At 36.0% G+C, this 16,902-nt stretch overlaps 1 protein-coding gene and 1 long non-coding RNA gene across 2 annotated transcripts; both read left to right on the top strand.

The window, feature by feature from the left end:
* Positions 1-2,265: 2,265 nt before the first annotated feature.
* On the top strand, positions 2,266-9,667 carry LOC117343607. The gene is made up of 2 exons (XR_004536043.1): positions 2,266-2,358; positions 9,626-9,667. It is a non-coding gene; the product is annotated as an uncharacterized LOC117343607 (long non-coding RNA).
* Positions 9,668-12,160: 2,493 nt separating this feature from the next.
* LOC117343606 (elongation factor 1-alpha-like) lies at positions 12,161-15,057 on the top strand. Its single transcript, XM_033906038.1, has 3 exons — positions 12,161-12,457; positions 12,965-13,221; positions 13,852-15,057. The coding sequence occupies exons 1-3, from the start codon at positions 12,286-12,288 to the stop codon at positions 14,206-14,208; spliced, it is 786 nt and encodes a 261-aa protein (XP_033761929.1). The 5' UTR covers positions 12,161-12,285; the 3' UTR covers positions 14,209-15,057.
* The last annotated feature ends 1,845 nt before the right edge of the window (positions 15,058-16,902 follow it).

Below are 16,902 nucleotides of genomic sequence, written 5' to 3'. Positions count from 1 at the left end.
TGCTAATATAAGTATCAAACAAATGCAACATAGTTTTTAAGTTCAAATTATTACACTTTGAACGTAGGGCAAAAAGAGCTTTACGACCTTGTTCGGCTAAATGCTTAGACATGAAGTTAAATTTATTATTAAACTTAAGAAGAAATCCTAAATAACAGAACTGGTCTACCACTGAGATATTTTATACCGTTATATGTCCATGTTTCGTTATCTTTGACTTTACCGCCCTTCCGAAAACTACGATTTTTGTTTTATCTGTATTAACTGTCATTTTCCATTTATCTGAGTAAGACCTTAAATTATCTAAAAGGCTTTGCAATCCCTCGACTGATTCGGAAATCAGTACAAGATCATCTGCATACAACAGGGGAAAGAGACTCAGTATCCGAAATCGTAACTTGGGGCATCGTTTTCAATAAAGTAGTTTTCAAAATCATTAATGAACAGGGAAAAAATGTTCTCCCCTATAACAACACTACCTGTACTCTTTGTTCTCCCCGTGTAACAGCATTGCATGTACCCATTGTTCTCCCCTATAACAACACTACCTGTACCCTTTATTCACTACTTGTAACCATTGTTCTCCACATATAACAACACTGTCTGTACCCATTGTCCACCCCCTATAACAACACTACCTGTACCCGTTGTTCTCCACCTATAACAACACTACCTGTACCTATTGTTCTCCCCCTTTAGAAACAATACCTGTACCTATTGTTCTCCCCCATAACAATACTATCTGTACCCATATTTCTCCCCTACAAAACACTACATGTACCCATTGTCCACCCCCTGTAACAACACTACCTGTATCCGCTGTTCTCCACCTATAACAACACTACCTGTACCTATTGTTTTCCCCCTTTCGAAAAAATACCTGTACCTTTGTTCTTGTACCCATTGTTCTCCCCTATAACAACACTACCTGTATATGCTGTTTTCCCCTATAACAACACTACCTGTACCCGTTGTTCTCCACAAGTAACAGCAGTACCTGTACCCATTGTTCTCCCATATAACAACAGGACCTGTACCCATTGTTCTCCCTATAACAACACTACCTGTATATGATGTTCTCCCCTATAACACTGCCCTGCAGGTAGGGCGTAAGAATTGTACCTGCTGCCCCCATTGCATGATCGTAAGAGGCGACTGAATTCGGGATCTTATCTTTTCTCTTTCTTAACAACTTTCTTCTTCCTAACGTCTCCCTTGACACTGCCTCACTTTTGGCCTTTAGTTGAGCGTTCGCCCCTGTGAGAAAGGCTTTGGGTTCTGTCCCCTGGCCGAGACATACCAGAGTCTTTAAAAATGGTAGTTACTGCTTCTGCTTAGCGCTCAGCATACAAGGAGTGGGACGACTGGTTCGCCCGTTGTCAGTATAATGTGACCGGGTGGGGTGTGCTGCTGGGTGTCTTCGGCAGTATGCTTCAGTGAGGTAGCACTATAAATCGGCAAAAGTTCCGGCCTATCACAAGGAGACTTAACACGAACATACCGCAGCCTCCCAAAACACACATACGCACTCACCACACGCATGCATGTCGCACGCACGGGAGGCCGTCCTTAAATGACCTTAAATATTAATAGGACGTTAAACAAAATAAACCAAACCAAACCAAACCCCTATAACAACACTACCTGTACCCATTGTTCTCTCCTATAACAACACTACCTGTACATATTGTTCTCCCTCCTATAACAACACTTCCTGTACCCGTTGTTCTCCACCTATAGCAACACTACCTGTACTCATTGTTCTCCCCTATAACAACACTACCTGTATATGTTGTTTTCCCCTATAACAACACTACATGTAACCATTGTTCTCCCCTATAACAACACTACCTGTACCCATTCTTCTCACCATGTAACAGCATTGCCGGTACACAATGCTAGAAAGGGGATAAAAGGCTGATTAGGAAGTCATCGACATGGATGATAGCGTTACAAATGCAACACGGGGTTTTGTTGTTATTGTTGTTATGATATATTAGGTCACGGGAATGGTAAATACCTTCACCTGTTTTTGTTCCGAATATCAAGGACACATATTATATATATATATCCGCGCTATTAATGACAATATCGTCTGCCATACATAAATACATTACAAATGTTATATGTCGCAAAATTTGACGTTGAAATTCAAGAAATGTTTGCTGGGCGATTTTATCAAATATTCGTTTTCACTTTGTTACTTCAGTATGTAGCAGTTTCTTACAAACACATCGAGGATTATAATGTTCGAAATGAGAAATACGTCAGAGTCTATTTTTAATCCTAATTATCTTACTGAACCGTGTCTATATCACGTGACACTCGCCTCCGTTGTATCCTGCTGCTCGCCTTAACGTAAGTACATTTATACATCATGGGGAAACTCCATAAAAATTTCGGAAATAAAACCATTTTGTAGCATATTACCAAAGTACATAAACTGTAACAAAGTATGAAATGTTAAAATACTTTAAATTAAGGAAGTGTCCTGACAAACGGGTAACACCTCGTCACTTATGTCGGTTATATCGAAAACAATGGCTACCGATAGAACCAACTGGCGCAGACTTCATTATCATTTCTTAAGCAGTACACCACATTATACATGTTGTTGTTATAGTGAAATAACACCGAGAAAGGATATCAAGTTGTTTATCATCATTGGTAACCATGTTGATTAGGTTGATGGTTTGTTACGTGGTCAGCAATCCAATACAAGACTTGGGTGAGTTACATTAGTTCATCCCAAAACAAAAGGTAAAGTTTCGTCTATATCTTCAAATCGATTGCATATTTCATTTAAAGGTCTAGTTTGACTATAGGATTGATCAACTCATTCTAACATTCACAACGTACAAACTCGAATTCAATGATAACATTTTTTATATGACGCTGATATAGATAAGATAGATCAAATAGTGACATTGGGTTTCGTTATGAATTATTTAGTAATATTCTGCTGGTTTATATATTTATACACACCCCTGCTTGTTCTTGATTTAAAAATAGACATACCGTTAACTATTCATAACTGGTTTAGTTAAACAGTATTGGTGATTTCTTTCAAGCAATTCAATGTCATCCATACACACGAGGTCGGGTGGTTATGTGCATTATTGAATAACACGACAACACACTGGAAACAAACCGAGACAAGTCTATACAATAAAACATGTCCGCGTCTGTGTGTATCATATGTCGCAGGCACTGTTTACTGGGTTAATAATGCAGCATGCATGTACATGTAAGGCGGACATCCGATCGACACCTTTTCCGCTATAATATTTGTTGTGTTTGGTGACAAAAAGTGTTATCAGGTCCATCACTAGACTAATGACCAATGTGAAGCGTACGAGAACTAACATATATTAGTGCTAGTACATTGGTCATTGGTCTGATGAAGGGGACAGTGTAGATCGAAACGTCTTAAATATCATATTAGTTGTGTTATATGATTTCTATTCTATTTACACTGAAAACCCATAGAAAATGCTCCAGATAAGAAAAAACTTTCTTTTTTTATAATTTACTTTTTATTCCTTTTATTTATCATGAATACAATATACAAATACATAACTTTCTCACACATACACACGCACACATACCAAGGGTTGTATAAACTCTACCAAATATTGATAAGACACACAACTATTAACGTTTAATTTCAATTTTGACAATAATGGACATGGAGTATGATGCCGACAGATTATATCGCTCACTTGAGTATGATGCTGACATATTATATTGCTCATTTGAGTATGATGCTGACAGATTAAATTGCTCATTTGAGTATGATGCTGACATATTATATCGCTCACTTGAGTATGATACTGACATATTATATTGCTCACTTGAGTAGGATGCTGACAGATTATATCGCTCACTTGAGTAGGATGCTGACATATTATACCGCTCACTTGAGTATGATGCAGACATATTATATTGCTCACTTGAGTATGATGCTGACAGATTATATCGCTCACTTGAGTAGGATGCTGACATATTATACCGCTCACTTGAGTATGATGCAGACATATTATATCGCTCACTTGAGTATGATACTGACAGATTATATTGCTCACTTGAGTATGATGCTGACATATTATATCGCTCACTTGAGTATGATACTGACAGATTAAATTGCTCACTTGAGTATGATACTGACAGATTATATCGCTCACTTGAGTAGGATGCTGACATATTATATCGCTCACTTGAGTATGATGCTGACATATTATATTGCTCACTTGAGTATGATACTGACAGATTATATTGCTCACTTGAGTATGATATTGACAGATTATATCGCTCACTTGAGTATGATACTGACAGATTAAATTGCTCACTTGAGTATGATACTGACAGATTATATCGCTCACTTGAGTATGATACTGACAGATTATATCGCTCACTTGAGTATGATGCTGACATATTATATTGCTCACTTGAGTATGATACTGACATATTATATTGCTCACTTGAGTATGATACTGACAGATTATATTGCTCATTTGAGTATGATGCCGACATATTATATCGCTCACTTGAGTATGATACTGACATATGATATCGCTCACTTGAGTATGATACTGACAGATTATATCGCTCACTTGAGTATGATACTGACAGATTATATCGCTCACTTGAGTATGATGCTGACATATTATATTGCTCACTTGAGTATGATACTGACATATTATATTGCTCACTTGAGTATGATACTGACAGATTATATTGCTCATTTGAGTATGATGCTGACATATTATATCGCTCACTTGAGTATGATACTGACATATTATATCGCTCACTTGAGTATGATACTGACAGATTATATCGCTCACTTGAGTATGATACTGACAGATTATATCGCTCACTTGAGTATGATGCTGACAGATTATATCGCTCACTTGAGTATGATGCTGACATATTATATCGCTCACTTGAGTATGATGCTGACAGATTATATTGCTCACTTGAGTATGATACTGACAGATTATATCGCTCACTTGAGTATGATACTGACAGATTATATTGCTCATTTGAGTATGATACTGACAGATTATATTGCTCACTTGAGTATGATGCTGACAGGTTATATCGCTCACTTGAGTATGATACTGACATATTATATCGCTCACTTGAGTATGATACTGACAGATTATATCGCTCACTTGAGTATGATGCTGACAGATTATATCGCTCACTTGAGTATGATACTGACATATTATATCGCTCACTTGAGTATGATGCTGACAGATTATATCGCTCACTTGAGTATGATACTGACATATTATATCGCTCACTTGAGTATGATACTGACAGATTATATCGCTCACTTGAGTATGATGCTGACAGGTTATATCGCTCACTTGAGTATGATGCTGACAGGTTATATCGCTCACTTGAGTATGATACTGACAGATTATATCGCTCACTTGAGTATGATACTGACAGATTATATCGCTCACTTGAGTAATGTATGATGCCAAAAGATTATTTTATTTATCTGATTACATTGTTCTCTTTACATAATAAAGACTTTTAGAATGAGATTTGGTTATATGTGCGGATGACACTGTTCTGTTCGCACAGTAAAAGGAGGGACCTCAAACTATGCTTAACGCTCTAAAAGAAGTGTATGTGACGAACACTGGCTACTTGCCATATACTAATAGTTAGTGTCTATTTTTAATCATAATTATGTTACTGAACCGTGCCTAAACCACGTGACCATCGCCTTTATTCTATTTGCTGTTCGCCTTAACGTAAGTATTTTAGAATCTTTCTGAAATAACACTATTATAAAGTTTATTACCATTGTATATAAACTTTACTAAAATATGAAATGTTTAATACTTATAATTAAGGAAGTGTCCTGAAAATCGAGTATGGGCATCATTTCCTCAAGCATGTCGTTTACATTGAAATAAAATGGCTACCCGATCGAATTAACTGGCGGTGATTGCATTATCAGTACACCGCATTTTAGTTATTAATCATTAGTGGTAGCCATTTTAATTGGATTGGTGGGTTCTTATGTGTTCAGTGATACAAATACAAGTATTGTCTATATAAAAAATCGATTGAACAAAAAACGTCTAGTTTGACTACAATTTCTAACATAAACAAAGTACTGACTGGAGTTCAATGGTAGATTTGTTTACCTGACGCGGGTATAGGTAGAATCAGTTATGAATTATTGAGTAAGTGTCTGCTGGGCTATACATACCTACACACACTGCCTGTTCGTAATTTTAAAATTGACTTACCGATAACTATTCACAACCAGTTTTTTAAACAGTATTTGAGATCAGCGGTTTCTTTCAAGCATTTCAAGGACATCAATACACAACGGACGGGTAGCTATATATATATGTATTATTGAATAGCATGGCTGCACATGGGAAACGAGCCGAGATAATTCTATACAATAAAACATGTCAGCGTCTGTGTGTATCATATGTCGCAGGCAGCGTTTACTGGGTAAACATGCGTACATTTGTGTATATTGTGCTTTGCGGACATCCTAAGCAGGCGGTCTTTCAGCTGTAATATTATAGGTGTATAGCGAGGATGATATCATGAGTTTAGTCACTTCCAAAAGACTATGGTCAAACCCACTTTACTTTGTTTTTATACTTAGCTTTTTATACTCCTATGTCTGTATCTCTGATGACGTTTAAAATTGTTGAAGCCATGAAAATTATTGAGAGATAAGTACTCCATACAAAGAGTTACCACATACTGCCTACTGTAGCATAAAGCAAGTGTTTTTTTTTTTCTATTTTGGAAAGAATATAAAGTCGTTGTACATTACTAATAGCAATCTTAACATGTGTGACACGTGTTTCGAAATCCAACACGAGACTTCCTAAACAAATTGCATAAATCTAAATAGTATTTTATAAAGACAATTTCCTTAAGCAGAAAGAACTATTTCTCTTACTAGAGATGCATGCTAGAGGTGTATATCAATAGTACTTGAGGCGCATGTCGGTGGTTCCAGAAGTAAATATTAACAGTACTTGAGGTGCATGTCGGTGGTTCCAGAAGTAAATATTAACAGTACTTGAGGTGCATGTTGGTGGTTCCAGAAGTAAATATCAATAGTACTTGAGGCGCATGTTGGTGGTTCCAGAAGTAAATATTAATAGTACTTGAGGTGCATGTTGGTGGTTCCAGAAGTAAATATTAATAGTACTTGAGGTGCATGTTGGTGTTTCCAGAAGTAAATATTAATAGTACTTGAGGTGCATGTTGGTGGTTCCAGAAGTAAATATTAATAGTACTTGAGGTGCATGTTGGTGGTTCCAGAAATAAATATTAATAGTACTTGAGGCGCATGTCGGTGGTTCCAGAAGTAAATATTAATAGTACTTGAGGCGCATGTCGGTGGTTCCAGAAATAAATATTAATAGTACTTGAGGTGCATGTCGGTGGTTCCAGAAATAAATATTAATAGTATTTGAGGTGCATGTCGATGGTGCCGGAAGGTGATGCTATTGTGCTAGAGGTGCAGGTCGGTGGTGCTAAAATTGTAGGCCGGTAGTGATCGGACACTACATATCACAGTGCTAGTACGCTTCACATTGGCCATTAGTTTGATGAAGGTGACAATGTAGTCATCGAAACGTCATACTCTTAAATATCATATTAGTTGTGCTATATAACTTCTCATATTTACTTTAGCAACCTGAAGAAAAATGTTGAAGAATATGCTTTGAATCATTATTTACAGGGAAGGTGTAATTTTACAGTAATAGATCCAATTGGAAATCTGTAAAAAAATGTCGAATGGTTTATGTTGAATAAGGTCGATTGCCATTGGCTTATGATCACATTTTAAGAATGATAAAATACTAGGTTATTAAATCATGATAACAGTATTTTAAATGCAATTTGATGATTTGTGTAACTTTATGGACGAAACATGCTCCTTCTGAAATCAGTTTATTCCCTTGCTCAAACAGTAATGTGATCTATATAGACAATGTCACTTTACAATATAACTTAACTAAATAATTTCATAAACAACATATAATTGCAATATTATAGCTACGTTTCTCTGCGCATAATCTTGCTATAGAAGTTGGTAGAAGTAGAAACAGTGTTCGGAATAATAGGCTTTGTAACAAGTGTTCAAAAACGAGATTGAAGAGGATTAATTCCACTTGTCAATTGAATGTATTGTATTAAAAGTATAGTTTAGGCTAATTTATTGAGTAGGCAAATAAACAGAGAACAATAAAATATGTGTTTGATAATATTGTAAATTTCTCGATAGTATATTTTATGTACATTCTTTGTGTTAATATTATCTACTAAAAGTAATAAATTTCTCCATGTATATACGTTGAACGATATAGATTGATCTCTTTATTATGTACCTTACGCAATATTTATAGAATGTGTGTTCATGTTGATCTTCTCATGCTATCCTTTGTGTTTTTTAAAATATGATTATTATGTATTATGTTAAAACAAATCTGTTTGGCTGTCAAACCAAAGGTAATGAAATTAAGGAAATGGCGGTAAAAATAAATTGCGTCGTCTACTGACGGAATCGCAGGAATTCACGGAAGTAACATGGGTCGTCGTGGTAAAGACGTGACATCAGCCTTAGGAAAAGCGGTCGTAGCGATTATAGAAGGTGGGATAAAACAAACAATTGTTGCAGATAGGTTAGAAATACCAAAATCTACAGTTTCTGATATTTGGAAGCGATATGTGAGACGAGGAAACACTGAACATACACATCGATGTTGAAGGACGCCATATTTGACAAATCGCGACCAGAGAAGGCTCTTGAAAGTTGTTAGTGGAAATAGGAGAAAATCGTTGGATGAAGTAACAGCCGAATTAAATGACTACAGGAACGTTGTAAAGATTGTGAAGTCAATCTGAGAAAACGTGTGTCATTTTGTTTTGAGAAAAGAAATCTGACTGTAGAAAACTATTGGAAAGATGTTATTTTTTCTGATGAAAGTCAAATCGTGATCGGCAACGACAACAGAATCTTTATATGGAGGCGAAAAGACGAGGCATACCGGCCAGCCTGCATCTGTCCGCGGTCACACCGGAAACTTTCCGTGATGATTTGGGGGTGTATTACCCATAATGGAGTTGGTACTGTTTGCAGTGTAAATGGCACCACCAATGCCCTAAAGTATATCTATATTTTGGAAGAAAATCTGTGGCCAGTTATAGCGAGACATTTCGCAAACCAAAACTATATTTTTCAACAGGACAATGCTCCAGATCACAAGGCTCGTGTTGTGTCTGAATATTTTACAAACCACGATATTCTCGTTCTAGAATGGCCTCCACGAAGTCCTGATTTAAATATAATCGAAAACGTGTGGTTAAAACTAAAAATACGGCTAAAGGCAGTGGTCAACAACATCACTAATCAAACAGAGCTTTTTGATGCAATACAAACCATCTGGCAATGCATTGATGTAGAATACATTCAAGGCTTATACCAATCGATTCCCGCCCGTCTGAAGGAAGCACGGAAGTCCAAGGGTCAGATCACCAAATATTAGGTCACTATCACAACACATATCATTTTTATAAAGAGTAACGAATGCTATAAACTATTATTTTGTTCCTTTACTTTAAGGACTGTAGACGACGAAATCAACAACAATGCCGCCTAAGGACGGAAAAAAAAAATCCATATCAACATTGTGGTCATTGGCCATGTGGATTCAGGGAAGTCCACAACCACGGGGCACTTGATTTACAAATGTGGCGGTATTGACAAACGAACCATTGAGAAATTTGAGAAGGAGGCGGCTGAGGTAAAGTCGATAATTGTGTATTTAAAAACAAAATCTAACCAGTATTGAAGTGATGCACAGATTGTATGTATTTTATGTAAATAACAGTTTAGAATGTGAAGTACCAGTTCCCAACCAAGTAACAATTTCCATTGCATCAACATATACAGATTAAAATGAATTAGATTCACTGACAGTGCAATGGTTCCAAATAAAATCTGAATATTCTAAAATTGGTCTGACAAATGAAGAGTACAATGTTACAAGATTTTTCCAATTCACTTTATGCTTTAACATACATAGAAGAATCCATGGTTTACATGTTTGACTGTGAATATCGTTAAGCCCAATGTGCCTTTTGAATTAAATATAAGAACTAAATGTTGATGGAATAAATCTTTTTGAACTACTTGATTTTTAAAAACGGAGAGAGCGAACCTCTTTTTTAACTTACTGTTAGTTCCATTCCTTAGTCCATCAATTATTTGACCCAAGGTCAGCAGTAGGAGTAACAATATCATCACCAATAGTAACATAATGAGAAGTATTATCAGCCAAGAATTTTTACGTTTGTCTTACTTTCATTAGTTTTGTCATTAATAAAAAGTAAGAAACAAAAAGGCCGACTACCGTTCCATGTGGAACTCTATTATCTACATATCTAAATGTACAAGTATACCCATCAAAGACAACTTTTAGTTTTCTATCAGTAAGATAACTTTCAAACCATTTGTACAAATTACAAGACATGTCATATTTGTTTAACATATATAAAAGACCATGATGCCAGACTCTATCAAAGGCTTTGAATATATCACGAAATATCTTATATCCATTACTTTATAAATATATTATCCATAATTACATTATATATTGATATTTATTGATTTATTATAGAGCCTCTATGTTGAAATCCAGATCGGCGCTCTCTGATAATATGATGTTTGATTACAAAGTTAAAGACATTCTTAAATATTATGTTTTTCTAATATCTTACTTAAAATGGATGCTATTGGATTTGTTCTATAATTCTTTGGATTATCAATAACACCTTTACCTTAATAGAGAGTTGAACATTAACAGACTTCCAAGGCGTTTAGAAAAGTGCCAGAAGTAATAGTTTAATTTAAGAGAATTTTCAGAGGTAAAGTTTTAGACAGAACAAAGTTTTTAATTAATATTTCAGGTTCAGGAGACTTACTATTAGAAGTAACTGGACTTGATAAACTATATTTTGATCTGATCTTGTAATTGTACAAAGTTTGATATGACTAAGGGGAAATAACTCCACAGCACACAATTGTGAACATTGTTAGTATCCTTAACAGCGTTAGAAATAGAAGAAAATACAGCATTAATAGCATCTGCTTTATCCAATGGATGAATCAAAATATCATTACCAACTTTAAAAGAATGAAACGATTTTATTTTTATTGGAAAGACCACATAAGAACTCAGCAATATTCCACTACTTACAACGTGTAACAGTCTTATCTGCAAGAGAGTTTCATAACATGTGTATATTATTTATGTTACCTGATGGATTTACTATTGTTTCTTTGTAAAAAGAATTGGAATTTAAAATGTAGAATGATTTATAAAACCCATGATTTGTATTATTAAGAAAACTTTCAAGTGCACGGACTATTTGACAAATCAGAGGAAGAATACAATTGAAAGTGGACAAATCAGTGGGAATAAGTTGACAAATCACATGAAGAGCAGTTAGGTTTCACAAGATAAACACCCTTTCCTATTGGCATATGATATCTTTGCTTTAAATAACGTTTTACCTATTTTAAAAGGTTATAGTATTCTCTTCATAAAACAAAATTAATACTAATCTAATGGAGCTGCCTCTTTGTTAAGCATTGAGATTGTAATATGTAATGTGCTATATTATGTCCATGTTTGTACCATGGTGTATGTTACTGTTTTGGGAGAGGACTTATATAGGCTTTGCCTGCTGTCCAATCCTATTGTCCTTGTGTCAATAAAATGTTTTGAAATGAAAATGAAATGAATGTAAAATGGACAAAGTACGGTGATATTGGGACAATACGGGTACACAGACAGACAACAAAATATACGTAAACAAAAGTAACGGATTGGATACACCGGATCACAATATAGGTAGCCTAGATTATGATGCGTATTACTTAGCTTGATAGATAGGGTCTAGTAAGTAATATCGACGGTAGAATACAATATAGGTACTGGATACTAACAAACAAATGTTCGTTGAATGATTATTACTAGAAATAGATAATTGTCAAGTAGTAATAACGACAGTACAGACAAGTAAATTGTCGAGTTTTCGAGTATACATGTATAGAGCACATTAACTAGCCATGTTATATACTACATTGTATTATCAATTCATGTATAACAGGGGCGCTTTCAAGAAATTCAAAAAGAAGTGAGCACCTATATCAAGAAAATTGGTTACCAGCCCAAATCGGTGGTGTTTGTGCCAATCTCTGGATGGCATGGGGATAACATGATCGAGCCAAGTACTAAAATGTCGTGGTTTAAAGGATGGGCCATTGAAAGAAAAGATGGTAACGCAAGTGGCAGGACCCTTTTACAAGCTATTGATTCGATACTTCCACCTGCTCGCCCAACGGATAGGCCCCTACGTTTGCCTCTTCAGGATGTTTATAAGATTGGAGGTAAGAATATCAACAAACTTCTTAAATCATTTGATACTTTATGTTCCAGTTAAGAAATAAATGATTGAAAATCAACACAAAACAATTGCAAAATATGACATGCTTGCAATAAGACAAATCTTAATGTCTATCAATGGAAAATATTTTGAAAATAAGATTGAAGAAATCTTCCTTATTTGTTGCAAATTTTATGAAAAATGTTTTAATCTAAGAAAATAATTGGATAGATAGTTCTCATGTAGCTTAACATGTAACACACAATCAAAAGCATGTTGTATGCATTTTGAAAATAGATCCCCCCTGTCGTTCTTTGAAATCTCAACAAGGCGATGTATTACCATTACCACTGTCCAGTTACTAAACATTCAACGTAAACCTTTGGGTAAAATGTACAATCATTTTTTTAATCTAGTAAACGTCAGGAGTAAGACACGGTCACGATGTTGCAGCTGATCTCTTAGATGTAACGTAAAGAACGTTATAATTAAGAAGATTTTTCGTCTGTAGGTATTGGAACTGTTCCGGTGGGAAGAGTAGAGACTGGAATAATCAAACCAGGAATGGTGGTCACATTTGCTCCACAAAATCTGACAACGGAAGTTAAATCTGTGGAAATGCACCACGAGTCATTGAGTGAAGCATTTCCAGGAGACAACGTTGGATTTAACGTAAAGAATGTCTCTATCAAGGAGATCAAACGTGGAAACGTAGCCGGGGACAGCAAGAATGACCCGCCAAAGGGAGCGGAAAGTTTCTCCGCTCAGGTCAGATTTTTTTTTTTTTTTTTGCAAAAGTCTTAGATCTTTATTAATTCACGAATGTGCTACTATGCTTTTCACGAGATTAATTTAAAGATTCGTGATGAAATTCATTTAGAACATAAAGCTTAGCAACCTACAGAGGAAAAAGAAGTAGCGTTCTTACATTTTCTTTCCTCTTTCTGACTTTTTCTTTCTAGCTTTCTTGAGGCTGCTTTAATATGGAACGTTCAGCATGGGGCGTTTGGGCCTTAGCATTTTGTTCGAAGCGTTCCGTTCATCACCCTTCAGCCCTGAGCGTTTGGCTCTGAACTCTTGGCATTGAGTGTTCAGCATTGATGGCCCTGAGCGTTTGGTCGTTAGCGTTTAGTCCTGAGCGTTCCGTGCCCGGAACATTCGGTATTTAGTGTTCAGTCCTGAGCGTTCGGCCCTTAGTGTTTGGTCCTGAACTCTCGTTTCTGTCCCGAGGTCATTACAAACCAAGGTCATTAGAATGGCACTTTCTTCTTAACGCATCATAACTGTTTGAAACGTCAATTTTATAGGCAGCTAATTCGTTGTGATAACTTTGTCATTTCTTATTTACGCATTTTTAAAAAAATGAATCAATAAATCAGTCAAAATATCAATTTGCAGGTGATCATCCTCAACCACCCGGGTCAGATCAACGCTGGCTACAGCCCCGTTCTTGATTGTCACACTGCCCATATCGCCTGCAAGTTTGCCGAAATAACCGAGAAAATTGATCGCCGATCTGCTAAAGTTTTAGAAGAAAATCCAAAATTTGTAAAGTCAGGCGACAGCTGCATCGTTGAGATGATTCCATCAAAGCCGATGTGCGTGGAGAGTTTCTCCGCGTACGCTCCTCTAGGCCGCTTTGCTGTTCGTGATATGAAGCAAACTGTTGCTGTGGGGGTCATCAAATCGGTAAAAAAGAAGGAGGTCTCGGGTAAAACGACCAAAGCTGCTGTTAAAGCAGGAGGCAAGAAATAAACCAGTCCTCAACACTGGTAGTGGTCATCTGTTTCAGAAAATTAGTTTAATTAAGACAATTAAACACCTATTTCTTTTCATTTTAAAGGGCCTAAGCTTCAAGTAGTATGTATGAATATATATTATCCTGTAAATTCCTTAAAAAATCGATGTAAAGATTCGACACGTTCAGAAAATAAGGAAGCAATTGCCTGGACGATTGAATTTGATCGATATTTGTATTACCATTTCCTTTCTTGCAAACATTTTCAATGTTAATTTCTTAAATTTAAGGCGTTTTAGAATAACATTTTTTTCCAAATCGTGATTATTGAAAAACAAGGATAAGAATAGTTCCAATATCTGTATATGTTTTGTGGAACCAAGCATATTATAGTTCAAATGAAAACTTAATCTGTAATAATTTTGTTCTGGCGGTATTATTTTTTTATTTTTATTATCATCAATCAAAACAAACTTGTATTGATATTACATTATAAAAAGATTAAAAACATGACCATACAATGGAAATAAAAAAATAATGCAGAACGTTTTGTGAATGTTCTCTGTATCATATAAAGGAGGGGGATATTTTATTTTTCAACATGCTGCTTCGTCTTTTCCCTGTCGTAATAGCCTCACATGACTCCTGCTTTCATTTAAAATTGATCAGCGGACTCAAGAGGGAAACTTTGCAGAAACATACATATATAAGTCAGCGGAACTGGACTAAACTGAACACCTTACTCTGGAGATTTCTGTTTTAACCCTCTGCTCTGAAATTATACAAACATTATTGTTTGTTAATAAGACTATCGGTATAATCCACAGGTGCTTACATATAAACGTTAATCAAAAAATAAAATGATATGGCACGGGTCTGTGTTTGTGAAAACTTCGCAACGAGTGAAACGGCACCCCACCTCACTTCAATCGACTGAAAAACTCATTTATTCTAACTAACACAATGCATGCTATATACGTCGGTCACCAAGAAACATTGATCTTTAACCTATAGTATAAATAAATACGATTTGTAACATCCAAATCACAATAATCCGTGCAAGCGTTGCTGAATCCCTCCTTCAGAACATCATTTTGCAAGTTGCTCCCTCAGCCTGTCCAGATTTCTCATTTATATACGGGCTTGAAAGACCATGCGTTTATATACTAGTTTATCGGATGTCACCAGGTGCCCGGGGTCATTTATACTGTTTTTACAGTTACAGAACATTATGTAAGAAATCACACATTTGATAAGATGACACGGTATTGATGTCAGTGATGAGATCACCTTTCATTTTCTTCAACTACATAACTTTGGTAGCTAAAACTGTGTTTTGAAATCGAACGTCTGCATGCTCAAATGTAATTTTCCTTATAGTCTATACATTTAGGTAAATGTCCCCGATTAAGACCCTTTAAGTTGTTCGCCACTAACCAGCAGTTATTAAAATTTGAGAAGGATAATAACTGATTTAATATATTCTTTTCAAACTGAACTTGTCATCTATGTATGATTATGCCTGCCTTCAATTAAAAAAGTGTAGTAATATATCACTAAATAAATATACACCAATGTATAAATACATAAGCAAATGACGGCCACACAGGTCTGCCCTGATTTAATACTTTTGCATGATGGAAACACAATCCCAAAAATATTAATCTGCACCGTAGCATGCGTGATCGTTGTGATTCATGCGCGGAAAGTCACTATGTCTCCTTCACATTTGGAGAGTTCCGAAACAAGGGAAACAAATCCTGTGGTCATTACAAGATTCGTCCCCGCTATATAAAAGACACTTAAATATAGAATTTATATAGTCACTGATTTTCGAAATACAGTGTATACAATTAAATTATTTTTTCAAACTGGAATTTCAGTGCTGTAGCACAGAACATCATCTCTGAAGAGAGAAGGTCCTTTAAAATTTCTGCCACCGCGCATAGTCCTTGATATCATCCATTTTGTCCTCTTCTTCTCTCTTTCGAGAAATGGAATCCTCATCGTCAGTAGCCGTTCCCATGCCGTTATTTGAGACACTTACATATTCATCTTCTTCGCACCTTTCCTCAATTGTCTCTGATACTGTGTATGTAGCAGTACGAAAAAGAACGTTTCGCAATCTGACCATCCACAACGGTAGGTCCCTGTCCATGCACCGTTTCAATTTATCTTGATGCTTCATAAGCTCTGTACCTTTTCGACCTCGGGCATTGGAAAGTGGCGGTCAACTTTCAATTAACACGTATTACCCTTTCCCTTATTTTTGTTTTTAGTAGGACATGACAAGCTAGTTCCCCATATCGACGGTAAGTATTGTCTTTCAAGTCAATTCTACATTTGTGTGCCCGCAGAAAGTACATCCCAAATAACAGGCCGTCATTGCTATCACATACCATGTGTAAAACTTGCCGTCAAATATTTCAGTCGGAGCCTACAATTCGAATTTAGACTAGCACCTGTAAGGATGATCTGTTCCTCCGCCTCGCAGCCAAATTCCATTTTCTTAGCAAGAGATAAGCTCATCACCGTACCTTGAGCAGTTGTATCCATAACCGCCAACACTTTTATTTATGATTCCAATCTCAGTCACCAGACTAACAGACTATTCCCAATAATTGACAGATCCTCAGCGGTTTTCTTAGGACAATATTTCTAAATTGTCTATAATGTAAACACTGATCAGGGCGGAGAACTCACTGGGGATG

Source organism: Pecten maximus, chromosome 15 (genome assembly GCF_902652985.1).
Source record: "Pecten maximus chromosome 15, xPecMax1.1, whole genome shotgun sequence".
Classification (NCBI taxonomy): Eukaryota; Metazoa; Mollusca; class Bivalvia; order Pectinida; family Pectinidae; genus Pecten; species Pecten maximus.
The sequence above is the reverse complement of the archived record's forward strand: the minus strand, read 5'-3'. Positions and strand labels throughout refer to the sequence as shown.

Excerpts from the sequence above, each read along its gene's own strand:
- LOC117343606 (XM_033906038.1), top strand. The coding sequence starts at position 12,286 with ATGATCGAGCCAAGTACTAAAATGTCGTGGTTTAAAGGATGGGCCATT. Across the intron at positions 12,458-12,964 it reads GGATGTTTATAAGATTGGAG|GTATTGGAACTGTTCCGGTG; the intron begins GTAAGAATATCA and ends TTTCGTCTGTAG. Across the intron at positions 13,222-13,851 it reads CGGAAAGTTTCTCCGCTCAG|GTGATCATCCTCAACCACCC; the intron begins GTCAGATTTTTT and ends ATCAATTTGCAG.